This window comes from Cebus imitator, unplaced genomic scaffold (genome assembly GCF_001604975.1).
Source record: "Cebus imitator isolate Cc_AM_T3 unplaced genomic scaffold, Cebus_imitator-1.0 Scaffold306, whole genome shotgun sequence".
Classification (NCBI taxonomy): Eukaryota; Metazoa; Chordata; class Mammalia; order Primates; family Cebidae; genus Cebus; species Cebus imitator.
The window spans coordinates 334,525-362,489 of record NW_016107621.1 but is presented as its reverse complement, the minus strand read 5'-3'; the positions used below and the strand labels follow the sequence as shown (position 1 = coordinate 362,489).

Here is a 27,965-nt window from a genome sequence, read left to right as displayed (position 1 = left end):
CAAGTTTTCATGCCAATAATTTATTGAACGGAGGTCTGTACACAGGCAAACCTTACTGTGGAAACTAAGACATCAGGAGCTCTCTCCACTCCCCTGGCCCTCCAGGGTGGGGTGAGGAGGGAGAAGACCTTGGGGGCAGAGGACAGGAGGGGAGTTACAGCTGTAGGAGGGGGCGGGGCCAGGTTGGACGGTGCGAATCGACGTTTTCTTTAAGAAAAAAATTATAACAATCTATTTACACCCGGGGGCCAGGGAAGGGAAGAGGAGACAGGGGCTGGGCTGGTTCTATTTACAAGGGAAACAGGAGGGGAAGGGATTTGGAGGAGGTGGAGACCTGGGAGAGGGGAGGGGGCCAAGGGGGTAGGAGGTCCTCATCCCCCCAACACCCTGTCCTTCTTTCCCTCCCCACAACCAGTTAAAATCCTCTTAAAAAGCCCACCACAGGAGTGAGGCTGGTGAGGGAGGGACTGGAGGTGGGGACAGGGACTCATTTACCTCTGCCCTCTAGTCTAGGGGCCCAGCCAGGGCAGGAGCTTAATGGGCTATGGCCCCCCTTCCCAGCCCCTCTTGGGGCTCCCAGATGGAAGTGGAAGGGTGGTTGGTGGGGCTCTCAGGACGAGTTAGCGAGGGTAGGTGTGGCATCGGTCGACTGCCAGTCTGAGCTGGTTGAAGTCTCAGTTAAAGCTGGAGGGAGGGAGGGAGGGAGGGAAGGAGCAGAGAATTAGCCTTTGCCTTTCAGACACCCCTTCCCCCAACCCAAGAATAGGAATTCTCATTATAGATGCTGCATTAAAAGTTTAAAGCTGTCACTTTAGGTCAAGGGTTGCAAACTCAAGTGCCAAAGGGCCAGGATGGTAACTGAGTCACACACCAGGGTGCCAGGCTCCATATAAGGGGGCAGTGGGTTGGGAACAGTGGCTCACACCTGTAATCCCAGCACTTTGGGAGACTTGCGGTCAGGAGTTCGAGACCAGCCTGGCCAACATGGCGAAACCCCATCTCTTATTAAAAATAAAAAAATGGCCGGGCGCGGTGGCTCAAGCCTGTAATCCCAGCACTTTGGGAGGCCGAGGCAGGTGGATCACGAGGTCAGGAGATCAAGACCATCCTGGTCAACACAGTGAAACCCCGTCTCTACTAAAACTACAAAAAATTAGCTGGGCATGGTGGCGCGTGCCTGTAATCCCAGCTACTCAGGAGGCTGAGGCAGCAGAATTGCCTGAACCCAGGAGGCGGAGGTTGCGGTGAGCCGAGATCGCGCCATTGCACTCCAGCCTGGGTAACAAGAGCGAAACTCCGTCTCAAAAAAAAAAATAAAAAATAAATAAAAATAAAAAAATTAGCTGGCGGGGTGGTGTGTGCCTGTAATACCAGCCCCTCAGGAGGCTGAGGCAGGAGAATCACTTGAGCCCAGGAGGAGGATGTTGCAGTGAGCCAAGATTGTGCCACTGCGCTCCAGCTGAGGCTGGACTCCATCTCAAAAAAAAGGCGGGGGAGGGGGGGGCAGCTGGAACCCAGCACCCACTGTCTACTGTCAGGAGGATGGGTGGACTTGTTACTACTCAATCTGATTTTTTTCTTCCCCGAGAGAAACAGGAAATCTGAGTTGTTACATAAAATGGCCCCTATTTTTAAACCTGGGCAACATGGCCAGGAGCGGTGGCTCACACCTGTAATCCCAGCACTTTGGGAGGCTAAGGTGGGAAGATCACCTAAGGTCAGGAGTTCAAGACCAGTCTGGCCAACATGATGAAACCTCATCTCTACTAAAGATACAAAAATTAGCCAGGCATGTTGGCGTGCACCTGTAATTCCAGTTACTCAGAAGCTGAGGCAGGGAAATCACCTGAGCCCAGGAGGCAGAGATTGCAGTTAGCCAAGATGGAGCCACTGCACTCCAGCCTGGACAACAATTGCAAAACTCTATCTCAAAACAAAAACAAAAACAAAAAAACGCCTGGGCAACAAATTCAACGTTCTGTTTGTTCAGGCCAAACAATATTTCTCTGGCTTTCCCACTGGCATTTAAATACAAATGTGCACAGGAATGCCCTTTAAAGGTGGTCATTCACATGTTTTAAGATGTGCTTTGTATGCCATCAAGATTTCAACGATTTAAAAATACATTCAGGAAACCCACGACTGACAGAACAGCCTCACACTCCCCAGGCAGAGATATGCTTTAACCCCCAGCAGATGGCCCCCAATTACCTTGTGAGGACTGGGTGAGGGTGGTAGTGCCCGCTGGGGACCTCAAGTGAGGAGGGATGAGAATGGCGTTGAGAGACGGTTGGATGGAGAGTTCTAGAAACAGCAATTGACATGCCAGTCAGGGTAGCCTACAGCAGGGTTATGATGGCCACCAAATGGGAACCCGGCTATTGGCAAGGCCAGTTGTTTGTGGACACTTTCAGCCACAGGCCTCTCTCAGTGAAAAACCAGAAAAAGCCTACCACGCGGCAGATCACAGTAGAACTTAACTGAAACAGGTTCAATTACCCCTGAATCCGGGGGTCATCTTTCCTGAGCCCTTGCCTGCCTTGTACCCTACCCTTAGCTCCCCACTCCTGCTTCAACACCAAGCTCTTCACAATCTTTGACTGCCCCTGCCCTGCTCCCCAGATCCCAGGCTATGCCCTCACCACCAGCACTGAAGTTGAAGAGAGGGGGAAGTGGGCGGTTGTTAGGGAGCTGGGTTCCCAGACATCGTAGTTCATCAAAGAAGCTGTGGGCGCAGGCCTCTAGTGGGGAGAGCCTTGAGGACGGGGTGTACTCTAGCAGGCTGGAGCAAAGCGCGATGGCCTCCGGCGGCGTTCGAGATTTAAACACCTGGGGAATGGATGCAGGGGTCATGAGGGTGAGATGCCCTGGTCACTAGCATACTCCTGTTATCTCACTGCCACAGTGCCTGTGGCAAGTACGACTGGCTATTTCCCACACCCCCACCTTCCAAATGGAGAAACTGAGGCCCAACCACTAAGAAGAGGTCAGTTTGTATCGGGTGAGCAGCCAGCCCAGGTCCAGACTGTATGAGCCCTGCTGTCAGCTTTTTCCCCTCCATAATAATTAGAATCTTGAATTTACTTGTGAGTTCTCGACTTTTAAGATGCCATAAACTTTGAAATTGCATGGAAGTTACTGATCCCTGGATAACTCTTCAAATCCTCCTAAGCCATGATTCTGAGGCCAGGTCCACAGAACACTTGACCTCCAAGGGGGAGTGGCTCTCAGCCATGCTGCCCTAAGCCCCGAGCCCTGCCCCACCTTTGTCCAGGGGTGAGCTTTAATCTGAGGGAACTTGAACTCTGTGTAGTTGGGGTTCATCTCTCGGATTTGTTCCCGGGTTGGTGTTCCCAGCACCTGTAAAAAGAGGGAGGGGTCTGAGACAAGGGCCCCACCCCTCAGCCCCACCCCCTGCCTACCCCAGCCCCACCCCTCACCTTGATGATCTCCACCAGCTGGTCCACCCCACTGTCCCCAGGGAAGATGGGCTGGCCCAGGAGGAGCTCCGCCAGTACGCAGCCAGCTGACCAAACATCTGAGGGGAAATGGGGGAAGCGTCAGGGCTAGGCGAGTAGGGCCACCAGCCTCCCAGTACTTCTATTCCTCATGGCCATCCTGAGTGTTAGGAGCCCCGTTTTCTCAAAGACAAAGTACCTGGCCCAAGGTCACATGAAGCCTAGAAAACATGGGCCTGACCTTGACCCTAAAGGTCTGCAAGCCTTTGCTGCACTCTCTAGTCTGGATGTGTTTCCAGCCCTTAGTGCCTTTCTCTGCGGCTAGCCTTAGATGACAGACCAAACTAGGCCCAAACCTGCCAACAGGTACCTGTGTTCTTTGGGCCTCAGGAAGGTACAGCCTTAAATCTTGGACTGCCTTCCTCTTGTTCCAACTTCTATCCTTCCCATGAGAGGAGCTACAACCCAGCAGCTTGACCCCCACAACTCGAGTTCATACCTAAGGACTACACAGTTCCTCACGCTGCTGCAGAATGTTCCCTTTCAAACTCTTTCTTGCTCATTCCCTCATTTCAGCCTTCCCCTCCTCATGCATGAAAAATGGCAGTCGTCCCCACAAACAGGGAAGGACACAGAGGCCCTGGGAGCAAGCTGCATCTTCATGGTGGCAAAGCCTTCCTTCCCGATCCCCCCAAGGTCTCCAGCAGCCCTTCCCCCTAGCTTAGAACAGAGGGTTGGCAGGGAGGTTCCAGAACTGGTATGGACTCTGGAGTCAGGTCAGCTTTCAAATCCCAGCCCTGCCCAGTCCCAGTGGTGCCACTGCTGGCAGTCAGCCTCACAGCTCTAAGCCTTAGGTTGCTCATCTGTAAAACGAGCATCTGACAGCATCAGCCTCCTAAGTTTGTGAGGACTTAACGCTTTTATCAGCAAGCCCGGCATGGAGCACACAGAGAACTCCAAAATAGGGCTGGCACGGTGGCTCACACTTGTAATCTCAGCACTTCGGGAGATCGAGACAGGTGGATCATGAGGTCAGGAGTTCAAGACCAGCCTGGCTAACATAGTGAAACCCTGTCTCTACTAAAAATACAAAAACTTAGCCGGGCATGGTGATGGGTGATTGTAATCCCAGCTACTTGAGAGAGGCTGAGGCAGGAGAATTGCTTGAACTCAGAAGGCAGAGATTACAGTGAGCCGAGATTGCACCACTGTACTCCAGACTGAGCAACAGAGTGCAACTCTGTCTCAAAAAAAAAAAAAAAAAAAAAAAAAACCTCCAAAGCTTCCAGGATTGTCACTACCCCCCGCCACCCTCCCATAGCCCTGACCAATGGACGAGGTGTAATCAGTGGCTCCAAAGATGAGCTCTGGGGCCCGGTAGTAGCGAGAACAGATGTAGGAGACGTTGGGCTCCCCTCGGACCAGCTGCTTTGCACTGTGGGAAGAGAGAGGCAGGAGTAAACACGAGGCAAGGGCTGGGATCCTCCCCAATCTCTTCAGCCACCCAACATGCCCCAGGCCTACCTGCCAAAATCGCAGAGCTTGAGGACAGCAGTATCAGGGTCCACCAGCAGGTTCTGGGGCTTGATGTCGCGGTGACACACACCCTGGGAGTGGATGTAGGCCAAGCTGCGGAAGAGCTGGTACATGTACACCTGGGGCAGGCACAGGACAGCAGAATTTCAGCCCAGCTCTCCCCACACAGCACCACTACCCCACCAGCGTGGCCTAAAGAGCCCTTCCAGGCCCACTCTCCCTGCTGCCCTCATAGCTTTGGGGAAACCGCTGTTTGAAACCCTTGGTTATCTTAGTGTGCACCACAATTACTTGGAGGACTTGTCAAAACAGGGACTGCTGGTCAGGGGCGGTGGCTCATGCCTGTAATCCCAGACCAAGATAGGTAGATTAGTAGAGGTCTAGAGTCCAAGACCAGCTTGGCCAACATGGTGAAACCCCGTATCTACTAAAAATACAAAAATTAGACAGGCATGGTGGCACACGCTTGAAATCCCAGCTACTCGGGAGGCTGAGGTAGAATCACTTCAACTCGGGAGGCAGAGATTGCAGTGAGCCAAGATCGAGCCACTGCACTCCAGCCTGGGCAACAGAGTAAGACCCTGTCTAAAAAACAAACAAATAAACAAAAAAACAGAGGCTGCAGGGCCCCACTCTCAGAGTTTCTGTCAGTGAGTTCTTGATGAGCCATTTGCAACAAGCTCCAGCATTGATGCTGGTCTCCGGACCACACTCTCAGAACCACTGCTTTAATCACAACCCTTGGCAGAAGCCTGATGAATTAAAAAGCTATGTCAGGAGGTTATCATAAAACAGGCTAGGGAGCCAGGCACTCAGCTTCCCCCTCGCCAAAACTACTGGCTCCTTAATCCGACAATCAAAACCACCCCTGAGCCTGCCCCCTCTCCAGCTCCATTTTCCTGCCATTCTACCTCCCACTGACTAGAACAGAAGGGGAATGAGAACAGGATTTTGAGTTTCAGTCACTGCTGCATCCCCCAGGGCCTAGATAGGCCAGGGCGTGGCTCCTAGTAACAGGACTGCTTCCTACACCCCCTTTCCTTTATTCCAGTCCCCCTCAGCCAAAGATGCCCTTTCCTTGCCCTGGTCAGTCTCCTCCAGGAAGCCTTCTGTGATCCTTCTCACCCACAAACCAGGCTGGGTGCCTCCTCCATTTCCAGAATTTCCTGTGCTCCTTCTGGTATGGCAGCAGTAGTTCATTTAATTTTCTGTGGCGATGCCTGTCTACCGTACCAAACTGAGAGCTCTTCAAGGGCAAGGGCTGGGTCTCAGTTAACAGTGCCTCTGGAATTGCTCAGCACTGGGCCCTATGCAGGCAGTCACAGGACAGATTCCCCGAACCAGAGGGCTCACCTCCAGGGAGGTGAGGTCCAACAGCCACAACCACAGGTAAAGCCCACGTTGGCTCACCCAGGCTAGAGTACGTAAAGCCAGCAGGATCAGCAGCTGGGCCCGAAGTGACCTCCAGCAAACAAATCCACCCACCCCCTTCCAATGCAGCGGGCTGCTCCAGCCTCTGTTCGCCATATCATCCCTGGGCTGCATTCATTCATTCATTCATCCATTCAAATACCTCCTGAAGGTCTGTAATACCCAGGGCACAGTGCCAGGCACTGGGAAATAAGCCTGCACAGACGATGAACAGAGATCAGTTCCTGGCTCTGTGGATGCTGACCTTCCTCCAACCCTCTTTCCCACCTACTCCCGACCAAGGCTCTGAAGGCCCGGACTCTGGCCTCAGCAGCTGTCCCTGTGCATTCCTAGTCCCCACCACTCCCTTATCCTGAGCTAACCCCAACATCTCTGGTGCCACTGGACTCCCCATATGGACCTGGGCAAGGGCCTGGCAGCCTCTGAAGCCCCGGGTCAGTCTGCTTTCCTGATTCAGTCAGGCCTTGCCTGCCTTGGCTCTCCCCTGTATTAGGCGAGCTCCATCTCTGGGGGTTATGGGAACAACAGCAGGGAACACAGGGCCTCCAAAGACCAACATAAACTATGCAGATGAGGGATCCCATAAAAGGTGGGAGGCTCCAGAGCCCCTGGTTTTACGGGCCTGGGTCCCAGCAGCCTGCCTGCCGGCCTACCTTGACATAGAGGATAGGGATGGTCAACTTGGCCTTGGTGAAGTGACGGGCCACCCGGTATACTGTCTCGGGCACATATTCCAGCACCAGATTTAGGTAAAGCTCGTCTTTCTGCAGGGAGCAAAGGAGAGGTGTGAGGCACTGTGAGAAGAGTGAGGAAGGGGGAAGGAAGATGTGCAGGGAGCAGTGGGGGAGGGACTGGCACTCATGGGAAAGGCAGACAGGCAGGAAAATGGCCAGAGTTGAGGTAGAGCACCCACCACCATCTTGAGGTCTCACCTTCTCCCCACTGGAGTAGAAAAAGTATCTCAGCCTCACAATATTGCAGTGGTCCAGCTTACGCATGATCTGCAGCTCTCGGTTCTTGGGGGTAAAGGAAGAGAGTCTCAGAATACGACAAACTCTCTCTGCTCCCCGTCTCTATTCACTCACTCCCCACAACAGAGCCAGGCAGCTACTTCCTGTGTCCCAGCTCCAAGGTCCCCCGGAGTATCCCTCAATTCCTTCTCTCCAGCCTGTTCCCTTCCCACATGAGCTGGAGGCCTATCGGTTAAACACAGGTCAAAGAAGTGTTTTCTTCAGCCCACTTTAAAGAAAAATTCAATTTATTGCTGACATGTAAAAACCAAATGACACCTTTCTTCTGATTTTTTTTCTCCAAAACAAAAGGGATAATATAGCCGGGCGCGGTGGCTCAAGCCTGTAATCCCAGCACTGTGGGAGGCTGAGGCGGGTGGATCACGAGGTCAAGAGATCGAGACCATCCTGGTCAACATGGTGAAACCCCGTCTCTACTAAAAATACAAAAAATTAGCTGGGCATGGTGGCACGTGCCTGTAATCCCAGCTACTCAGGAGGCTGAGGCAGGAGAATTGCCTGAACCCAGGAGGCGGAGGTTGCAGTGAGCCGAGATCGTGCCATTGCACTCCAGCCTGGGTAACAAGAGTGAGACTCCGTCTCAAAAAAAAAAAAAAGAAAAAAAAAAAAAGGATAATATAAAATTTATTTCTTTATTTTTTTTGAAATGGAGTTTTGCTCTATCACCAGGATAGAGTGCAGTGATGCGCTGCAACCTCCACCTCCCGGGTTCAAGCGATTCTCCTGCCTCAGCCTCTTTATTTATTTAAAAAAAGAACCTGGCTGGGGCCAGGCACAGTGGCTCACGCCTGTAATCCTAGCACTTTGGGAGGCTGAGGCGGACAGATCACCTGAGGTCAGGAGTTTGAGACCAGCCTGACCAACATAAAGAAACCCCGTCTGTACTAAAAATACAAAATTAGCCAGGCATGATGGCGCGCACCTGTGATCCCAGCTACTTGGAGGCTGAGTCAAGAGAATCGCTTGAACCCGGGAGGCGTAGGCTGCAGTGAACTAAGATCATGCCATTGTACTCCAGCCTGGGCATCTAAAAAAAAAAAAGAACCTGGCTATGTTGGCCAGATTGGTTTGGCAATCTTCCTGCTTTGACCTCTCATAATTCAAGGATTATAGGCGTGAGCACACACACCCCGCTTTAAAATGAAAAGAAAAAAAAAAAAAAAAACAGCTGGGCATGGTGGCTCACATTTGTAATCCCCCACTTTGGGAGGCCAAGGCAGGGGGATCACTTTAGGCCAGGAGTTCAAGACCAGCCTGGTCAACATGGCAAAACCCCATCTCTACTAAAAATGCAAAAGAATTAGCTGGGCATGGTTGCGCACACCTGTAATTTCAGCTACTCAGGTGGCTGAGGCATGAGAATGGCTTGAACCCAGGAGGCAGAGGTTGCAGTGAGCCGAGATAACACCCCTGCACTTGAACCCCGGCGACAGACCAAGACTCTGTCTTTAAAAAAAAAAAAAAAAAAAAATGAGGCCTGGTGCAGTGGCTCACACCTATAATCCCAGCACTTTGGAAGGCTGAGGTGGGCGGATCACCTCAGGTCAGGAGTTCAAGACCACCCTGACCAGCATGGAGAAATCCCATCTCTACTAAAAATACAAAATTAGCCAGGTGTCATGGTACACGCCTGTAATCCCAGCTACTCAGGAAGCTGAGGCAGGAAAATCGCTTGAACCTGGGAGGCAGAGGTTGCAGTGAGCTGAAATCGCACCATTGCACTTCAGCCTGGACAACAAGAGTGAAACTCCGTCTCAAAAAAAAAAAAAAAAATATTTCACATCTAAATCCAGTTTTTTATTTGTCTTGAAAAGTCAGGGCCAGGCATGGTAGCTCACGCCTGCAAACCCACCACTTTGGGAGGTCGACGGGATGGATCACTTGGGGTCAGGAGTTTGAGACCAGCCTGGCCAACGTGGCAAAACCTTGTATCTAATAAAAACACAAAAAAATTAGCCAGGCGTGGTGACCCACACCTGTAATCCCAGCTACTCAGGTGGGTGAGGCACGAGAATCACTTTAACCCAGGAAGCAGAAGCTGCAGTGACCCGAGATTGTGTCATTTCACTCCAACCCGGGCAACAGAGACTCCATCTCAAAAGAAAAAAAAAAAAGAAAATCAGGAAAAAAAAATCAGGTGTGGGCACATGAGGCTTGCCACCCTACCTGCCACAGGCAACAAGAAACAGGTAGTGACCATCCAGCTGACCCTGGTCCCCTGGAATCATCTGGGTCTTTGAACTCTAGCTAGGATCCTAAGTCCCAGACTCCACACCTCCACCTCTTCCCAGAAGGCAGTCTCAGCATTCTTGCCCATTCTCTATTCCTTTGGGGGGCCTAGGAACTCCCTGCACCCACATCCCTCTCACTCTGGAACCGAACTCCAATCAAATTCTGACACCCTGGAGCTCCTCCTGCCCAAGAGCCCTCCCTGCCAAGACCCAGTCCCTGGTCTGGTTCCCTTCCAGTCTAGGCCCAGTTCTCCCACATCCAGATAGCCTAAGCTCCAAATGCCACTCCCTTAAACACCAATTATTCCTCAATTTCCACTTCTTCTATCTCCTCCTAGTTCCCTGGGCCTCTGCTAGCTCACAGGGCACCCCCATTCCATCCGGCACCGGACAAACACCTGGGCAGAGCGTGACCCTCAGAACCACCCGCCTAGACCTGCCAGGTGCCTTTTTCCTCTGGGAAAAAGTGTAACCAAAAAGTTAAGGTAGAGGGCTTGGAAACCAGATGGTAGCCTTGACCGGGCTATGACCTCAGGCAATTCTCTTATCTGAATTTCAGTTTTCCTGCTGAAGGTTATCTTATACTTACAATGGGCATAACAATAGTACCTACCCTCAGATAATCTTTATACAAATTAGACAAGAACCTGCCTATAAAGCATTTACACTGAGCGAATGCCCAATAAGAGTCAGCTCTGGGCTCTCTTGGGATCCACATTTCCCATCTTCCACAGGTCTCATTTCCTCTTTTCCCCCTTTCTCTTCCGGACCATGGATCTGAAACCCAAGGCTTCAGCTGTCTGGCTAGGGTTCTCCCACCAGTCATGCCCAGTTCCCAAACCTCCCCATCCCCATCCCGCCCAAGCTACCTTGAACCTCTTGTCCTGGAGAACCTTCTTGATGGCAACCAGTTCCCTGGTCTCTGCCAGCCGTGCCTGGTACACGACCCCAAATGAGCCATTGCCAATCACTTTGATGTCTGTGTAAGCCACCTCTTGGGTGCGCTCTGGGCCTTGGCCTAGAGTGGCTACCACTGTGGTCACCTTCCCGCTGTCACCTGGGGAACAAAGGGGATACACAATCCACTGACCCATCCTGTCTGCGCATCACCCCATCCTGGGGCTGTGGGAGGAAGGGAAATCTCTGCAAGAAGCTTATTGGGGCCCTCTTTGTCCCTTCCTCCTCTTTGAGGAGAGGTGGATGCTGGACCTTCCCAGTGACTTTTCCCCTCTTCCTTTCTGGGAACCTTAAATCCTGCCTCTCCTCCACATGGGATGATATTGATACCTAAACGTCTCTGCTTCAAGGGTTGTCAACCCCTAATTTCTGCTTATAGGAAGCAACAGATTACTGGTCCATCTTGGTACTGGGAGACACCAGATGTTGACTCCATCCACTCTGATCTGCTCTCTGGCCCCTCCTATTTGGAGAAAGCTTGACCCAACCTCGTCCACTTAAGGGAGCAGTAACCCCGAGTTACTCCTACTTCGGGAAAGCACTAGTCTTTCTCACAGCCTAGAGGATACTGACCTCTAAGTCCTCCCCAGTAGAGCTGTTAACTTCACTGGTTCTTGGTGAAAGAAATGAATGTCCTCTCCTGGTATACATACCGGTGCCTTAACCCTCACTTTTTGGTACTTTGAGATTAGAAAAAACACTGACTTGACCTCTTCAACTGTGTGGTTCAGAGCCCCAGACCCCTCCCTGTATGTGGGTGGTCCCTAATGGACAAGCACTAGATTATGAGAATGATGAACCTGACTTCTATTATCAAGGGGCTAGTCCAGCCTCAGTCCTTTGAAGGAAAGCTACAATTCTCAATTCCCATTATTCAGATGGTAGCAAACCTTGGTGCCATTCTTAGGGGTCTTTGAATAACTGATGAACCAAATCCTTTTTTTTTTTTTTTTTTTTTTAGACAGAGTTTTGCTCTTGCTGCCCAGGCTGGAATGCAATGGTTCAATCTCAGCTCACTGTAACCTCTGCGACCTGGGTTCAAGCAATTCTCCTGCCTCAGCCTCCCAAGTAGCTGGGATTACAGGCGCCTGCCACCACGCCCGGCTTATTTTTGTGTTTTTAGTAGAGATGGGGTTTCACCATATCGGCCAGGCTGGTCTTGAACTCCTGACCTCAGGTGATCCATCCGCCTCGGCCTCCCAAAGTGCTGGGATTACAGGCGTGAGCCACCACACCCAGCCACCAAATCCATTTTGAGGGGCCAGAGACATGTTCTTTCAGAGGGAGATAACCCTACATCACTATTTTTTTTTTCAGACCCAAAGAAACCATACCCTAGAACAGTTATTAAAGAAGTATAACCTTAGATCCATATTCTATAGGAAACTGACCTACCCTCCCTGCTCCATTCCATTTTTGTTAAAGACAGACCAAGCCATGTATTTTAAAACATGGACTATGGACTTGGTTTGAAGGATATGCTGATTCCCAATGTCTTCATATCGAAGAAGCAGTACCTATTAATTCTCACCATTGGGGTACAGCTCAACATATTTAGGGTGGGTAATGATGCCAGGTCTTGATTTTAATAGGGAAGATGATCTGAGTACCAGGTTTGGAAAGCCCTGGCCCTATTCTTTGGGGACACAACACAGTAACCTCAAAGCCCTGCTTTTAAGTGATATTCACTCCAAATCCCCATCTTCTGAAGGACAGCGAATGCAGATCCCTCTTTTTCGGGGTATGGTCTTATTCTTGTTCTCTTAGGAGACAATAACTCTAGCTCCCCATTTGCAAGTGACTGTGACCTCTGATCCAGTTTTCTAATGAATAGCAACGTAAGATACCTGTTCTTAAGGCTCAAGGACCCAAGACCTCAATAAGAACAGGGACTTGTAACTCGTTTCTTTAAGTGTTAATAATCCTGATCCAAGAGTAATTCTGATATCCAAGAGATGGTAACCCCAAGACCCCTTTTTCTGGGAGGGAGAGGGCTCTGATCCTCGGTTTAGGGAGGCACAGTGACCTCGAGCTCCTATCTAAGCATATGAAAGAACTTGACGGATGTCTGAGGAGCTTTAGAAACCCTGATCACCACCCTACACGGGCGCCGCTAGTACTCACGGCCCAGCTTCACCCCGGGCGGCGGGAAGCTAGTGCCTGCGCCGGGGCCTCCGCTGCCTCCTCCGCCGCTGCCGCCGGGTCCACCCCCAGAGCTCGAGGCCCCGACGCCCCCACCCATGGCCCCGACGGACGTCTTCCCGCCGCCGGTGCCGCCTGGACCGGAGGCCGAGCCTCCTGGGCCGCCGCCGCCGCCTCCGCCTCCGCCGCCTGGCTCCGCAAACGAGCTGGTCCGCGCCCTGCCCGAGCCCCCAGGGCCGCCTCCCGAAGGCCCGCCGCCGCTCATGGCGCCGAGCGCAGGCCCAGGCCGCGGGGCTCGGGCTGCCCGGGCTGCCCCAGCTGCCGCCGCTGCCGCCGCCTCCCCCGGGCTCTGGCCTCTTCCAGGCCGCGCCGCTCGGGCTTGGGCTCCGGCTCCGGCCCAGCGCCCGCCGCGGGGCACGCCGGGAGATGCAGTCCGGCTGTCGTCCGCGCCGCCGTCACCGCCCTCGGTCCGCACAGAGAGCCGCGTGGCACGCCGGGAAATGAAGTCCACAAAAGCCTCGGAGTACCACGGGAATGACGGGTCGCGCTGTACGTCGGGAAATGGAGTCCAGGGTAATCTGTCAGCCGACTGTATGACGGGGAGCCCTGAAGGACTTTGGGAAGCAGAGAGCCTGATGCCGCTGGGAAACGGAGTCCACTCACTCAATCTATTGGCTGTGTATGCGTCCCAGAGACCGTTGCCCTCTGGGAAATTGAGTCGGCGCGCGTGGACCTACGGATCTCCGGCCGTGAAGCAAGCCGGGAAATGGAGTCGTCGCCACGCCCTCACCGCATTGCAGGTGTAAAGAGATTTTTTTTAGAGCACGCCGGGAAATGGAATCCCAGGTGGTTTCTAAGCCCCAAGTGGCTACTGCAGTTCCGGAGATGGGCGAGGAAATGGAGTAGGTTTCGCGCTCCCCTTCCCAGGTACGCTAGGCCGCAGTCCCTGCCGGGAAGTGTAGTCAACACCAAGGCTTTAGAGCAGTGGCCACAGAGAGCCCTGGTGTGTTCTGGGAAATGGAGTTCCAGGCATCCTCCCCATTGACTGAGGGGGCGGGATCGCCTAAGAGTTCCAAGCATGCTGGGGAATAGTCCAGACCTGACCTTTTGTGAGGCCAGTCTGCAGAGGCTTGCCGGGAAGCGGAGTCCAATGGCCACCATTGGGGTCGTGTGAGCAAAAGTTTAGAGGCTGCAGCAGTTCCCTGGAGAGACTTAAAAGTGTTTCAGCGCCTTCTTCCTCGCCCCAGGTCCTTCTTTACGAAAGAGCCGAGGTCGATCAAGGACTGCTGGAAAATGGAGCCAAGCACCTTTAAGTTCCAGGTGACCATAGATCAGGAAAGAAAAAGTGTCCCCTCTTGCCCCCCCAAACCCGAACTCTGCAAAGGATTCAGGAAAGAAAGTTTTCGGCGGTTTCTCAGAACACTAGTCGTCGGATACAGTCTAGCTTTTCCTAGCAATGTGGTTAGCACCAGGAAGCTGATTGGAGCATTAAAAAGATTGAAATATAATTTCTGGGCCTGGCGCGATGGCTCACGCCTGTAATCCCACCACTTTGGGTAGGCCACAATGGGCGGATCATCTGAGGTCAGGCATTCGAGACCAGCCTGGCCAACATGGCAACACCCCATCTCTACTAAAAGTACAAAAATTAGCCGGGCGTGGCGGCGGGTGCCTATAATCCCAGCTAGTCAGGAGGCTGAGGCAGGAGAATCGCTTGAGCCCTGGAGGCGGAGGTTGCAGTGAGCCAAGATCGCGCCTCTGCACTCCAGCCTGGGCGACAAGAGCGAGATCCGTCTCAAAAAAAAAAAAAAAAAAAAAAAAAAAAAAAAAAAAAAAAAAAAAAAAAAAAAAAAAAAAAAAAAATTCTGTCTTGAACCCCCATTCCGTTTTTGCTTTGTTTGAGACAAGGTCTCGCTACGTTGCCCAGGCTGGAGGGGAGTGGTGCGATCATAGGTCACTGCAGCCTCGAACTTGCCGGCTCAAGCAATCCCCCCCTCGCCCAAGCCTCCCAGGTAGGTGGGACTACAGGCGTGCACCACCACGCCCGACTAATTTGCTTTCGTTTGGTTTGTTTTTTTGGGGTGGTGTTGAGGGGAGGGCTACGACATGTTGCCCAGGCTGGTCTCCAACTCCTGAGCTCAAGCGATTTTGCCTCAGCCTCCCAACGTGCTAGCATGTCAGGCTTGCGCCACGGCACCGGGCCTCCCACTCTGTGTTTTGGGTCCTCTGCTTCCTAAATTACAGGATCCCAAAAAGCCAAAAACAAGCAGGCTGCAAAGAGTAGCCTCAGGTTTTGCGTACTCAGCGAGTCGTCCTATTTATCGATTAATACTCGAAGGTGAGTAGCCCCCAAAGGGCGCTGGGAAACAAGAGTCCCTATGTATGTGTGTGTCTCTTTCTCCCGGAGAAATACTTAGAACTAGAATGAAAGCGTTCTCAGCCCCTCCCGCCTCCTGGAATGGCGGGAAATGGAGTCTCTGGACTTCACGTTAATCCGAGCTTGTATTCCTACTAACTGTCCTGTCCTTTCTGAAGCCAGAAGAAAGTCCTGTTCTCTCAGTTTTTTCTTGACTGCAATTCCCAGCGGACACAACCGCGGGGGAAGGTAGCGACAAAAGCCTATTGAGACTACATTACCCAGAAGGCAAAGTGCGGACATACTGCCGCTCCCTTCACAAAGCAGGCTGCTGCACCATGCGCAGGTCGGCGCGGGCATTTCTGGGAGTTGTAGTTTCACTACCAAATGGGGCCTACTGCCCTCTGATGGCAGCGCTGAGTTAAAAAGTAAACATTTGAGTCAAGCCCTTTGGCCTAGGCATTCCGACACCCGACCAACAAGGCTCACAAAGGCGACGAAATGGGGCGGGATAGCGGCGGTTACTTAACCGCCAGAACCCGTGGGGCATGCACCGTGAGCTGCGCGTGGGCAACCGCCACGAGGGGATTGGGATCCTTGGGAGTTTGAGGGTGAAGGTCTGAGATCGATCAGGATGTTTGTAGAGGGTGAGAATGTTCATGGAGGAATGTTAGGAAGGGTTGTAAACGTCTGAGAGAGGCGTATGGTGTCTGGAAGGGCTAAGAGGAGTCCTAGAGCTGTGAAGGGGCCTTTGATGAGCTTAGTGACCTGAGGATAATTACTGGGTGGAGAAGCCTGAGGGGAATTAGGGTGTCTGTTAAAAGGTCTGTGGGTGGCTGGGGGCGATGGCTCACGCCTGTAATCCCAGCACTTTGTGAGGTCAAGGCAGGTGGATCACTTGAAGTCAGGAGTTCAAGACCAGCTTAGCCAACGCGGAGAAACCATATCTCTAGGCACAAAAAAATTAGCCAGGCGTGGTGGTGCACTGTAATCCCAGCTACTCGGGAAGCTGAGGCACAGAATTACTTGAACCCAGGAGGCTGAGGTTGCAGTGAGCTGACATTGCACCACTGCACTCCAGCCTGGGCAATGGAGTGAGACTTTTGCCTGGAAAAGAAAAAAAGGTCTATGGGAGATAGAAATTACTGGTGACCATGGGGATCTCTGAGTGACCTGAAGGGGTGAGAAATGGTTAGGAAGCATCAAGAAGGGGCTTTGAGAGTCTGTGGATATACTGGGGCTAATGTACAACACGGGGAGGTGTCTGATGAGATTAATCTGTGAAGTGCTTTGAGAGCATCTGTAAAGGGCTTTCTACTTGGAAGCAAGGATCTCAGAGGATATGGACAGGACCAAGGGTGTCTTCTTGCAGAAACATTTCAAGTCTGCTAATGGATTTAGGTGGGCAATTAAAGGTTAGAGGAGCCGCTGGAGTTTTCAAGGCCAAATGCCACCTGTGACATCCTACACAGCCAGAATCTGGGGCAACTAGTCCGGTAGGGCTGTGGTCTGACCTGGACAGCAGTTAGGGAGCTGAGCATCTATGATTCCATGTGAATTAGAGGTGCTTTAAAGGCACTGGGGTCAGGGGATGAGGCCAGTAGTCAGGGTCCTCTCCTCCCCCGAGTGACAACATCCCCTTCTCCATCATCCCACCACCACCAACTCAGCTGCATCTATGTTGCCAGGAGACATGTCTCATCCCAGCTTCCAGAAATAGCCCAGTGTCCCCCACCCCAGAGTATGTCTTACATCACCCAGGAGAGGGAGCAGTTTCCCGCAGGCCGCCTCAGGAGCCTCGGTTTCCTGCCAGTATCTAGCCCTGTATCCTCTCTTCCCTGCCAACCAACATCATCTGGGACCACCCACCCTGGCTGGCATGAAATGAGATGCAAGTGGGTAGCAGTTGCCAATCAACGTTCCTTCCCCCTCAGGGTTGCACAGGGTGGAGTTTCCTGGCGAAGCCAGTCCAACAAGCCCTCAATTGCCAATCCATCTCTTAGCAGCTGTGTGGCCTCAGGGAAACCCCTTCCCCTTTCTGAGGTGCCTCAGGCACCTCACCTGCAGAAGAGATTGGCTTGTCTCTAAGGGCACTTCCAACCTGGATTATTCTTCCTAATTCTTTCATCCCTGATTCAAGCTCTCCAATCTCAGCTTCTGTAGCTTTATGAGCTCATCTCAGATCCTCTGATCCTGAAAGCCTGATCTGGATCCAACTATCTTGGTGTTAGGAAGGAAAAGTCAGGAGTTGTTGAAAGAATATGGGCTTTTAAGTCCTGGCTCAGCCGTAGGGCCTTGGGCAAGTCACTTAGCAGCACTGGTTGCCCCTACCTTACTGAATACTGAGAGCAACAGCACTGCAGCTTCTAAGTACTGGACACACAGTAAGTCAACAGCATCGATGACTAATAAGCCAGACCCTTCACTTCGTGCTGGCTGGGGGTGTTCCCCTGGCTGGACCAGATCACTAAGTTACCTTGCAAGGTCTACATTTCAAGAGACACTGCAGGCTGGTCTCCAAAGAACTCCCAGCTGAACTCAGAGCAACATGAGGGGTGTGGGCAGGGTACTACGGGCAGTGCCAAAGGGAGCTCCTGGTCTTCACTGGGAACCTGGGGTGTGGGAAGAATTCTCAGCTACAAGAGGGAAGGCATCCAGGCAATCGAAAAACAAGGGCATCGAAGTCGTTGCAAAGAACAGTAAGAGCTTCCAAGGACAAGATCCCCATGGAATAGAGGAGCAGTCAGATGAAGCCAGCGCATGCCCAAGACCATCATCAAGCTCTGGGGCTTCTGTGCCTCTGAGGTCAGATGGTTTCCCAGGCCTGGATTTGGCACATTCAGATTACGGTTAGGCCCTCTACACCAATCAGGTCACAGACTCACTAGCAGCCAGGCTGGGGCCCCTCCTTCAGAATCAAGCAAAGACTGTGGCCTGGAGGCGCTGCACCTAGCACCTAGGACATTGATAACCGCATCCAAAGGTCCAAAGTTTTATTGTTTTGAATACATTCTCCAGCGGCCCCTCTACTCCCCCCACCCTCAGTCCCCAATACAGAATAAGGCTTGACCACAGCCCCCCACCCCACCCCAGAGGCCCCAGCTGGGAGGCAGAGGGGGCTTCCAGTTTGGTTTCAGGGCACCCCCTTCCCATCCCCCCACCCGCCTGCCCATGGGCCAATCCTAGGAGCAGCTGGGGGTGAAGGGGCTGGACGGGTGCAGGGGTAGAGTGGGAGAGGGATAGCAGGCACTTGTTAAGATTTGTGGCCCATGGGCGGTACCCCTCAACGCCCTCCACCCCCCTCCCCCCAACACATGGAATTTTTGGTTCATCATCAAACTGTCCCTCCCTCCCCTCCTGTGACCTTGTTGGGTATGAGAAACCTAGGCACTCATGGCCCCCTGGAGGGGCAGGGCAGGCAGGGCTGGGGCTGAGGAGGGCTATGGGTGGGGCAGAGGGGGAAAGGTACAAGAGGCAGAGAACAGGGAGGGCAACAAGGCTTTACTTCCTAAGCGATTGTAATAAAAAAGTTCCTGGGTGTTAAGGCCAGAGCCTCAATTCAAATATAAATTCCCCAGAATGGAGGTGGCCCCCCTAACTTCCCCCTCCCTCCCCGCTACCACCACTTTGCCCAGAGCTTAGAAACCCACAGAGACAGGGAACAGCCCCTAGCCCTGGGCACCCACCCACCCCCACCATTTAAAAAAAAGAAATTAAAGTTTTATACAAAATGTGGGGAGGGGGAAGGGAGGAGGCAGGGAAGAGACAAGAGAGCTGCCCTCACCTCCAGGGCACAGGGGGCTTAAGGCAGCAAAAGAAGCATGGGGGGTGGGGGGCACGTGGGTCCCCTGCCCACAGCCCTCAGGAGTCTCGGTGCTCCAGGGAGAGCTGGGCCGTGGCATGCTGGAGGTCAGAGCTCACCCGCCTTGGGGTGAGGGGCCCCCCAGCCTCCCCGGGCCCCTCCCCACGCACCTTCTTGTCCTCGCCCTCATCCTCAAAGACCCCAGTGGGGCCCCCACCCCCTTCCAGGCGACAGTCTTCACTCCAGCGCCGCTTAAAGCGCAGCTTGAGAGGCATGCATTGGGCCGCCCCGGGTGCCTCGCCGGGTTCGGGCTTGGGGGGTGCAGGTGGGGCACGGGGCGTCTTGAACACCTCCCCATCTTCCTCATCCTCATCACTAATGTCAGTCACCTCCACCTCCTCCGACTCGCCTTCCGAGATGGGCTCCACCTTGATCTGAGGTGGCGGGGGCGGTGGGGCCAGCCCGCCTGCGCCACCAGCGCTCTTGTCAGCACTGGCTGGGGCCTTCTCCCCAGCTGCCCGCTGTCGGCGTCCGAGTGGGGGCGGCTGGAGCTTAAACTTGAATGGAGAGGAAGAAGAAGAAGAGGATGACGAGGCCGAGGAGGGGACCGGTGGGGTTTCGGGCGCCATGGGCGGCAGTGGGCACTTGTCGGGGCGCTGGGGCTGGGGCACCACCAGCCCAGGGTAGTGCAGAAAGGCGCGGGGGCTGAGGTGGTAGTTGTAGACGCTTTGGGTGTGGGCCTGCAGGTACCGTTTCATGTCCTCAGGGCTGAAGGAGAAGTGAGAGCCTCCCCCTGAGCCGCTGGGCCCCCCGCCACCACTGGGGTACATAGGGCTCAGCGTGGGCGAGGGAGTGTAGGCCAGGTGGGTGGGCGTCATGGGCAGAGCTGGGGAGAGCTGAGGGGGCAGCAGGGAGCCAGGCCCGGCCAGAGGAGACACAGGGAAGGGGCTGAGGGGTTCAGGGCCACCCCGAGGCCGGGGGTAGACGCGGAAGACACCAGGGTCATGGGGCAGGCGGGCCAGCGGGGGCCCTCGGAAGGCACCCAGATCTGGAGGGCCGGGTGGTCGGGCCCGGGGATCCTCTCCCAGCGGTTCCTCCAGCTCTGACGTGCCATCACTACAGTCACTGACTGAGCCTCGGCCCAGGCGGCGAGCCACCACAGCTGAGAAGAGGGATGATGAGGATGAAGAGCAGGCAGGTGGTGAGCGGGGGTCCTCAGTGGGGGACAGCACCTCGGAGGGCGTTGAGGGAGGGAAGCGGAAGTGGCTACCGCCCGACGGCACTGGCGGGGCACTCTGGGGCACCGCACCCCCTGGCAGGGGAAAGGAGACGTGTCAAGGCCCCTGGCCTAGCCTGGAGGGGCACACAGACCCTCTCCACACCAACCATCCCCGGTACTCACCAGCCAACCCCACATCAATGAAAGGGTAATTAACCAGCACCAGTTTGTTGAAATTGAACTTGTAGGTGAACCGTTTCCCCTTGGTCTTGTGCAGAATGCGCTTGTTATAGTAATAGCTGTGGGTACAGAGATGCCAATGGGAGGGTCAGGTACACGGGATCCAGGTCTAGCATCCACACCTTGACATGCACTTAGGTGTGGTTCCCAAAGGGCCACTGAGGAACATGGGCCACAGAAGAGAAATCAAGTGCCCAGAGGGTAGGTACCAGCTCTCTCCTCGGGTCTAAGGCAGAACTAGAGGATCCATTAATGACTGTATTCTCTTCTCAGGATACCTCTGTGTTACCAAGGGGCTCAGGGAGGAGCTGGGAGTGGCCCAAGTTTCACAGCTAGGATTTGGCAAAGCCAGGGGTCAGAACCAATGGCTGTTCCCATGAGCCGGGGGGTATGCAACCGGTGGGGGCCGTCCACATGTGCTCAGGGTTCCCCAGCCCGTCCTCACCGCAGGGCCCGGCTCAGCTTGTCGTAATTCATCTGGGGCTTGCACTTGCGGACGCCCCACAGCCGGGCCACCTCATCAGGGTCTTTGATGACGAATTCCCCGTAGTCCCCCTGCCAGGCAATGACGCCCTGGTACTCCTCCTTCCGAAGCAGCTCCAGGATAAAATGCCACAGCTGGATCTGCCTCGAGCCAGGGGACGACTCTGGCTTGTAGGCCCAATCCGGGAAGGCAAACCCTGGGGACGGGAAGCAGGGAGTGGCCTGGGGTCAGGATGCCAAGTCCAGGGCTCTGGGTCCCATCCCGGGGCCCACCTCTGCCCTGCCTTCAACATGGGGAAAACTGTCTTGCCTCAGCCAAGTCAAGACCTGATTTAAGAGAAGACAGTGTGTGTCTGTCTGTCTGCATGTGAGGGGCTAGACAGGAGCTGGGGGGAGGGGAAGCTGGAGCCTACTCCAGTGACACCGGGAGAAACAGGAAACCGTCGGCGGTGGGTCCCGGGGCCAGTGCCAGGGGGCCAGGCACCAAGCCAGGCTGGCGGGCAGGGCTGCCAGTGGGGGAGGGGCAGGAAGGGGTACACGTGGCCAGCCGGGTTGGGGTGCAGCCCTCCCAACTTACCCCCACTCCCATCCAGAGACAAATGCACCACCCCAGCTCCTCTGATCTCCTCCTTAGAAACATGCACTGTCTTCCCCCAAAGATCCAACAGAGCCCCTACTCCCACCCCAGGACCCGAAAGGAAGATTTTTTTTTTTTCTTAAAAGGACCAGGAGGGGTGGGGTGACTGGTTGCCGATGAGGTCAGCGCTTGCACACACAGAGGCTTCTGTCTTCCCTGGAGAGTGAAACCCAGACTGTCTGAGAGGCCTCCCCCAAGCCCTGGACCCTCTGAGCTACACTGCCCTCTCCAGACCCAGGCATCCAGGCCCCACCTGGCTGGAGGGCCCAGCCCAGGCCTGGAGCTTGAGCAGGCACTCTGGAGCTGTCATCCTCTTCCCACTTCTGACTTCTCATCCTCGGCTCCTTCCCTGCCCACCTGCCCGCCCGCCCACCCCCAGCATTAACCTTGGGTAGAGGTTGGTGGTGGGCTGGCTGGTCTCCGGAGGGGGTGGGCAGCCTGGGGTGGGGGGTTGGGGGGGGTTGCGGTTGTTGTCATTTCCCAAACCCCCGGGTAATCAGGGGCCATCAATAATTCAGCACCAGGCAGCCGGTAATGGAGGGGTGGGAGGAGGGAAAGGGGAGGAAGGGAAGGAGGGGGGACGCGGGGCAGGGGCCCTGATGCCACTAGAGAGAGAAGGCCAAGGTGGCGGCTAGAGATGGACGGCTCCCAAATCCAGTCAGGCTGCAGGGGTTAGCAGGTATCAACCAGGCCTCCAGGCAACACAACCACCCTCAAAGACTCCACCCCAGTCTGGAATCCAATAGGGGATCATTCCCCTTGGGAACTCAGGGAATCAGTAGTTCCTGCTCCCACAGGGACCACCTCCACCAAATCGAGAGCTCACCGTCCCCCACAGGGACTCAGGCCCCAACTCCTAGCCAGACTTGGCTGCAGTATCGCATGCCCCACGGAATCCCTGCCCCATTCAGATATTCCAGCCTTTCACCTTCCACCGGGGTATGACCTCCCAATGTTCACAAACCAGCACCAACAGCCCCTGTTCATTTAAAAGTGACAGCCTTTGACGACCCCTTTCAGGGACTCCAGAGCCCCATTGCTCTCTTGGGAATCTAGGTGTTCACCCCATTATCCTCACCCTTCTAGAGAACTGAGATCACAAGGTCTCCTGCAAGGCCCAGGGTCTTTTAGAACCCAGGTGACCAAGCCATCAGCTCCATGGACCCTCACATCCCCTCCACAAAGCTCCCAGCCCCTCTCAGGGCACCAAGCTCCACGCTACTTCCACCTCAGTCCCAATCTGGCTCTAGAACCAGAAGTGGGGGCTGAAGCCCCTGAGACATCAGTCTGGGGGTGGGGGATGTACTGACTTCCACCCTCCCCCCAAAATTAAAGCCACCCTTCCCAGCCCACCCGCCCCAGCCTCCGTGTCCCGGTAACCAGGCAACGTGTGTGCAGCGACAGTCCTGGGAGCGGGGGAGCAGGAGGCTAAAAATAAACTTTGCAGAAGAGAGGGAGTGAGAGAGACTACATGCAACACAAAGGGAACTCGGAAAGGAGGTGGGGGGGCTCTGGAAAGGCCTCAAGCCGCATTCTGGGAGCTGTCCCAGGCCCCCTTGTTAAACCCCTTCCCTGAGCAACCCCTCCTCCAGGGTCTGGACCCTGGCTCCCACTCCTGGCAGGGACCCTTCCCCACTCCCAGGCCCACCCCAAGGATGGCTTTCCTAATCGGACACAGCATACATGAGGGCCTGTTCCTGGCTTTGGGGGGGAGAATGAAGAGGGGGTGACGTCAGGGTGTCTCAATGGGGCTCTGTTCCCCAGGCCTTGGAGCCAGGAGCCAGGCACGGGCAAGGGGAGCATGTGTGAGTGTGTTGTGTATGCGTCCACGTGCTTAAAACAGGGAAACACCAGACCTGCACAGAGGAAGCTTGGGGGCGTGGGACCTCAGGAATATGGGGGCCAGTGAGGCAGGGAGAGAGCAGACACATAGAGAGAGGGGTTCAGAAGACTGCGAGACAGGGTGCAGAGTGGCAGCAGACAGACAGGAAGGGCTGAGATGGCGAGGTCCCAGAAGCACACCTGGGTCCCACAGAAGCGGTGTAGGGATTCTCCCACACAGACTGCAAGCCTGCGGGGACAAAACTCCTGGGCACCCCCCCCAACTTCACGTGACAGCCCAAACTTTTTTTAAGGGACCATGAGGGTCGGAAGGGAGGAGTGATGGTAGAGGAAGAACACGCCGGCCTCCTGGGGGGCCCCACTACCTCCCCCACTCCAGGCAGCCCTCTATGGCGCCAGAGCCGGGAAGAAAACAGGAAGTGGGAAACAGCCACGGCAGAGGAGAGAGGGGCCGGGATGGAGGATCGGATGGAGGGGTGCGGAGCAGCAGGCCAGGAGACAGACGGAAAGATGCACCGATTGGAGGCCATTCCAGGCCTCCCGCCCCTCTTCTCCCCCCCCGCCGGAGAACCCACACACTGCTCGGCCCTCAGACGGGGTTGGGGAAGCGACCAGCGGGTCCCAACAGGCCAAGGCCGGTAGCAGGGAGGGAAGATGAGGCGGGGTTGTCTGGGCGCCTCGGCCTCCCCTTTGGACCAGGGGAGGCTCCTGCTGCCCCCAGGGCCCAGCGGCCCAGGATCGAGTGGAAGCTGGGGGACTCTGTGGGACGCACGTGACTGACCCTACCGCACTCCGCACCCCGGCCCCACCTCCAGGGCCCCTCCTCGGTCCCAATCCCCTGGCGCCGGGGCCGGAGCCCAGCTCCGAGCCCTTCAAGATTAAGCCGCCCCCACCCGCCGAGCAGGAGGATGGAGATGGGGTGGGGATGGGGTGGGGTGGGTGGGCCGGTCGGGGCACACACCCGCACACTGGAGCCCGAGCCACCGCCGCCGCCACCGCCGCCGCCGGGGGAAGGAAACAAGTTTGAACAGCGGCGCCCGGCCCCCTTCCCCCTCCCCCGTCCCCGCCCCGGGCCGGATTCCGACGGGGTAGACGGGCAGGGGGCGGCTGGGACCCCTCCCCCTGCGCGCTTGGGCGCAAAGTCCAGCCCGCGCGAGCCCGGGGGCGGCGGGGGAGGGGAGGGGGAAAAGTCCGAGTGGGAGGGGGGTTAATCCCGCTGCCCCCCGCCCGCCGACCGAGGGGGAGGGGAACCTTGGCCCCTTAAGGAGGAGCAAGTTGGCGGGGAAGAGAGGGGCGGAGGGAAGAGACGGCCCGCTGAAAGAGAAGAGCTGGGTCCGGGAGGGGGGATAAGGGGGGAGCCTCTGCGTCTCCCCCCCACCTTTCCCACCCTCCACAACCCCGGAGCCCCGGTGGTGCGGAAGGAGAGCACCCAGGTCTCCCCGGAGCCACCTTAAAGCCGCGCGTTCTAAGGTCGGAAACAAAAAGTTCCTTTTTCGAACGTTCGGGCTGCGCTTTGGAACTTTGCGACTCGGCGAGGGCGGGGGAGCGAGGAGCCGACAGAGGCGGGCGGGGGAGGGGCGGCGCAGCCCGGACCCCGAGTCCCGGGCTCCCCACTCACGCCCTCCTAGAGGCCATCCCGTGTCCCCCGCTAACCTGGTGCGGGGCACGCGCCGCGGTGAAGGTCACCAGCCGGACCGCGCAGCGCAGAACCAGGGATAGCGGGCCCAGTGTACGAGCCCCCCCCTCCCGCCCGCACACGTCCCGGCCCCCAGAGTGCAACGTGACAAGAGCGGAGGGGAAGGACCCCGCCACCCCCGTGATCCCGGGAGTAGGAGAGAGCCCAGCCTGCGGGGTCCCGGTAGGGATACAGGACCAAGAGCCGCAGCACCCACACCACTCTGCCCGGAGCCAGGAATCGGGGGTCCCAGGCAGCAACCCCGCTCGTGCCACGAGAAGCAACAGGTCTCGAGCGCTTAAGGGGTCCCCCAGAACTGGGGATCACTCGGGCTCCCCTGGACCCCTCAGCCCCCCCAAAGTTTCTCCGTTCGGTTTCCCGGGGCAACAAGTCTCCCCCACACGTGCTGCCCCCGCCCCCACCTGTGTCCGCCGGGGTCTTCATGCTTGGGGGCCCGGGGCGAAGCGCCCCGACTCCGGGCCGCGGCTCCCGGCGCCCGCGCTGCCCCGTCCCGTCCCGCGCCCGTCGGGCCGCCCTCGCCGCCTCACCCGGCCTCGCCTCTCAGAGCCTCTCCCCTCCCCGCCGCCGCCTCCCGGGTTAATATCGCACTCCGGGGCCGGGACGCCCACGCCCCCCGGCCGGCGACGTCACCGCCGCGTCGCCATGGAGACACTGCGCCCGCCCCCTCCTCGCGCACTCACACACACGCTCTCCGGCACTCAGCCACTGAGGACCGGCCGGCTCTGGGCTTAAAGGGGCCGCGCAGCGGGGGAGGGAGGAAGGAGGGGGCGGGGGTGGGATGGGGTCCCGCAGGTCGTGACCCTAGTCCGAGGCTCCAAGTCTGCAGATAACTTAAGTTCTCGGCACTCGCTACCTGCTGCCCCTCCTCCTCTCCTGCCCACTGCGGGCTCCAGAGTTTCTTTTGGGAGCCTGTATGGAAAAACGGGGGGCCCATCGGAGGAAATGGGGGTCAGAAACTTTTGTGGAGAGGGGGCACAATCTTCCCTGCAGAGGGGCAGGGTCAGGCCCTCGGAGGATGATCAAGAGCACAGCATTTCCCAGCTTAGTTTTACCCAGCCCCCCAACCCTGAGCCTGAATGGGGGCAGCTGTCCAGGGGTGGGGTGGAATGGGTGGGATGCATTTCCCAGCCACGGAAATGGGGAGGCGGCTGTGCCCTCCTCTCCTGTGGGGATGGGGTCTTGGCCTTCCTGATAGCCCCAGTCCAGCTGGGGAGGAAGTGACCAGAGAGAATGCATTTGGAAGCCCCCACCGCCACCGTGCCCAGGCTGCAGCTGTCCCGGGGACAGAGCTGGCGCCGGAGGTCCCCCCACCTCCACCACTAGGACCGGGGGTTCCGGAGGCGGGGCCAGGATATGAGGGGGCGACCAAAGTCTGAACAAATGTGCTCCCAAGGGGCACTGAGGGTCGCCAGGAAAGAGGAAGACAGGGCTTAAGATCGAAAGCCAGCGCGTAGGGAAGCGTTAAGTCTCCGTTCTCTGCCTCCGTCGGGAGGGAAGGATGAAGCCTGAGGCTCTGGGAAACAGGAAATCACTGTGCAGATCTGATGGAGCCTGGGAGCCGGCAGCACGGTAGAGGCCAAATAGAAGCAAAATTCACAAGCACAGCCTGGAAACAGGGTCTCAAAAAAGACTCTGAGGTTCCAAGGGAGAGGCGTATGGGTGGCGGGCGGGTCTGAGGGGCGGGGGTGGGGGGGCGACAAATCCAGAAGATGGGCGGGGAGACACAGACAAGTCACAGATAGGGAAGGCCTGCGGAGCTCAGGCTCCCGGTAACTAGGGTTTCAATCCCAGCTTCCTCGCCTCCTCCCTTGCGGGGTACCTAGTCCGCCTTAGGCGCCTCACCAGTGCCTCAAAAAGAAGTCTCAGGCCTCCTCTTCCCTGGAGGACCAAGGGCTCCAGGGAAGCTCCCCCCCACCAACCCCAGAGAATTATGTAACCTTGCCTACGGACAGTGCAGCTCCCCAACGGATATTGTAACCCTCTGGGAGCGGTGTGGTCCAGCAATAATAATCATCATCATTGTTCGAATAACAGCTCCCGAATTCCGAGTGTTCATGATGTGCCAGGCACCGAGCCAAGCATTGTCAGGAGCATCTTCTCATTTAATCCTCACAAAATCCCAACGAGGAGGAGTTACTGTTGTTATCCCCATTTACGGATTTAGAAAGTGAGGCTCTCTAAGGGGAAATCAGTCCAATAAATCTTACAGCCAGAAAGTACTGGAACTAAGATTCAAACCCAAATCTATCCAGTTCCAAACCACTGGATACATTTACCATTATGATTACCTCCTTTACTAACCCCTCAAAAAAAGCAGCTTTTTGGGGTTTGTTTTGTTTTGTTTTTTTGAGATGGAGTCTTGCTTTGTCACCAGGCTGGAGTGCAGTGGCCTCAGCTCACAGCGACCTCTGCCTCCTAGGTTCAAACAATTCTCCTGCCTCACTCTCCTGAGTAGCTGGGATTACAGGCGCGCACGCGCCCAGCTAATTTTTGTATTTTTAGTAGAGATGGGGTCAGGCTGTTCTCGAACTCCTGGCTTCATGATCCTCCCTCTTTGGCCTCCCAAAGTGCGGGGATAACAGGCATGAGCCGCCACGCCCAGCCAAATTTTCAAAGACAATACATCAGGGCGCCATACGGTGGCTCACACCTGTAATCCTACTACTTTGCGAGGCCGAGGTGGGAGATACTTGAAGTCAGGAGTTCAAGACCAGCCTAGCCAACATGGTGAAACCCCGTCTCTACCAAAAATGTAAAAATTAGCCAGGCGTGGTCTAGCACCTGTAATCTCAACTACTCCAGAGGCTGAAACAGGAGAATCACTTGAACCTGGGAGGCAGAGGTTGCAGTGAGCTGAGATGGCACCATTGCACTCCGGCCTGGGCAACAGAACAAAACGCTGTC

General features: G+C 55.8%; 2 protein-coding genes across 6 annotated transcripts; both read right to left on the bottom strand.

Moving 5' to 3' along the window:
- GSK3A (glycogen synthase kinase 3 alpha) lies at positions 1–14,283 on the bottom strand. The gene is made up of 11 exons (XM_017503130.2): positions 12,769–14,283; positions 10,557–10,744; positions 7,358–7,441; positions 7,079–7,189; positions 4,983–5,113; positions 4,787–4,893; positions 3,441–3,538; positions 3,265–3,360; positions 2,643–2,829; positions 2,212–2,304; positions 1–684 (listed from the first exon to the last, which is right to left on the bottom strand). The coding sequence occupies exons 1-11, from the start codon at positions 13,049–13,051 to the stop codon at positions 611–613; spliced, it is 1,452 nt and encodes a 483-aa protein (XP_017358619.1). The 5' UTR covers positions 13,052–14,283; the 3' UTR covers positions 1–610.
- A 3,835-nt stretch (positions 14,284–18,118) lies between these two features.
- Positions 18,119–25,663, bottom strand: ERF (ETS2 repressor factor). Of its 5 annotated transcripts, none has more exons than XM_037729423.1 (5): positions 25,463–25,551; positions 22,350–22,502; positions 20,849–21,083; positions 20,347–20,462; positions 18,119–20,256 (listed from the first exon to the last, which is right to left on the bottom strand). In XM_037729423.1, the coding sequence occupies exons 3-5, from the start codon at positions 20,878–20,880 to the stop codon at positions 19,004–19,006; spliced, it is 1,401 nt and encodes a 466-aa protein (XP_037585351.1). In that variant the 5' UTR covers positions 20,881–21,083; positions 22,350–22,502; positions 25,463–25,551; the 3' UTR covers positions 18,119–19,003. The 5 variants fall into 5 exon arrangements, with proteins under 5 accessions (XP_037585351.1, XP_017358615.1, XP_017358611.1 ...); XM_017503126.2 differs by lacking the exon at positions 25,463–25,551 and adding an exon at positions 22,602–22,859; XM_017503122.2 differs by lacking the exon at positions 22,350–22,502 and having other exon boundaries at positions 25,463–25,663.
- Between the last annotated feature and the right edge of the window lie 2,302 nt (positions 25,664–27,965).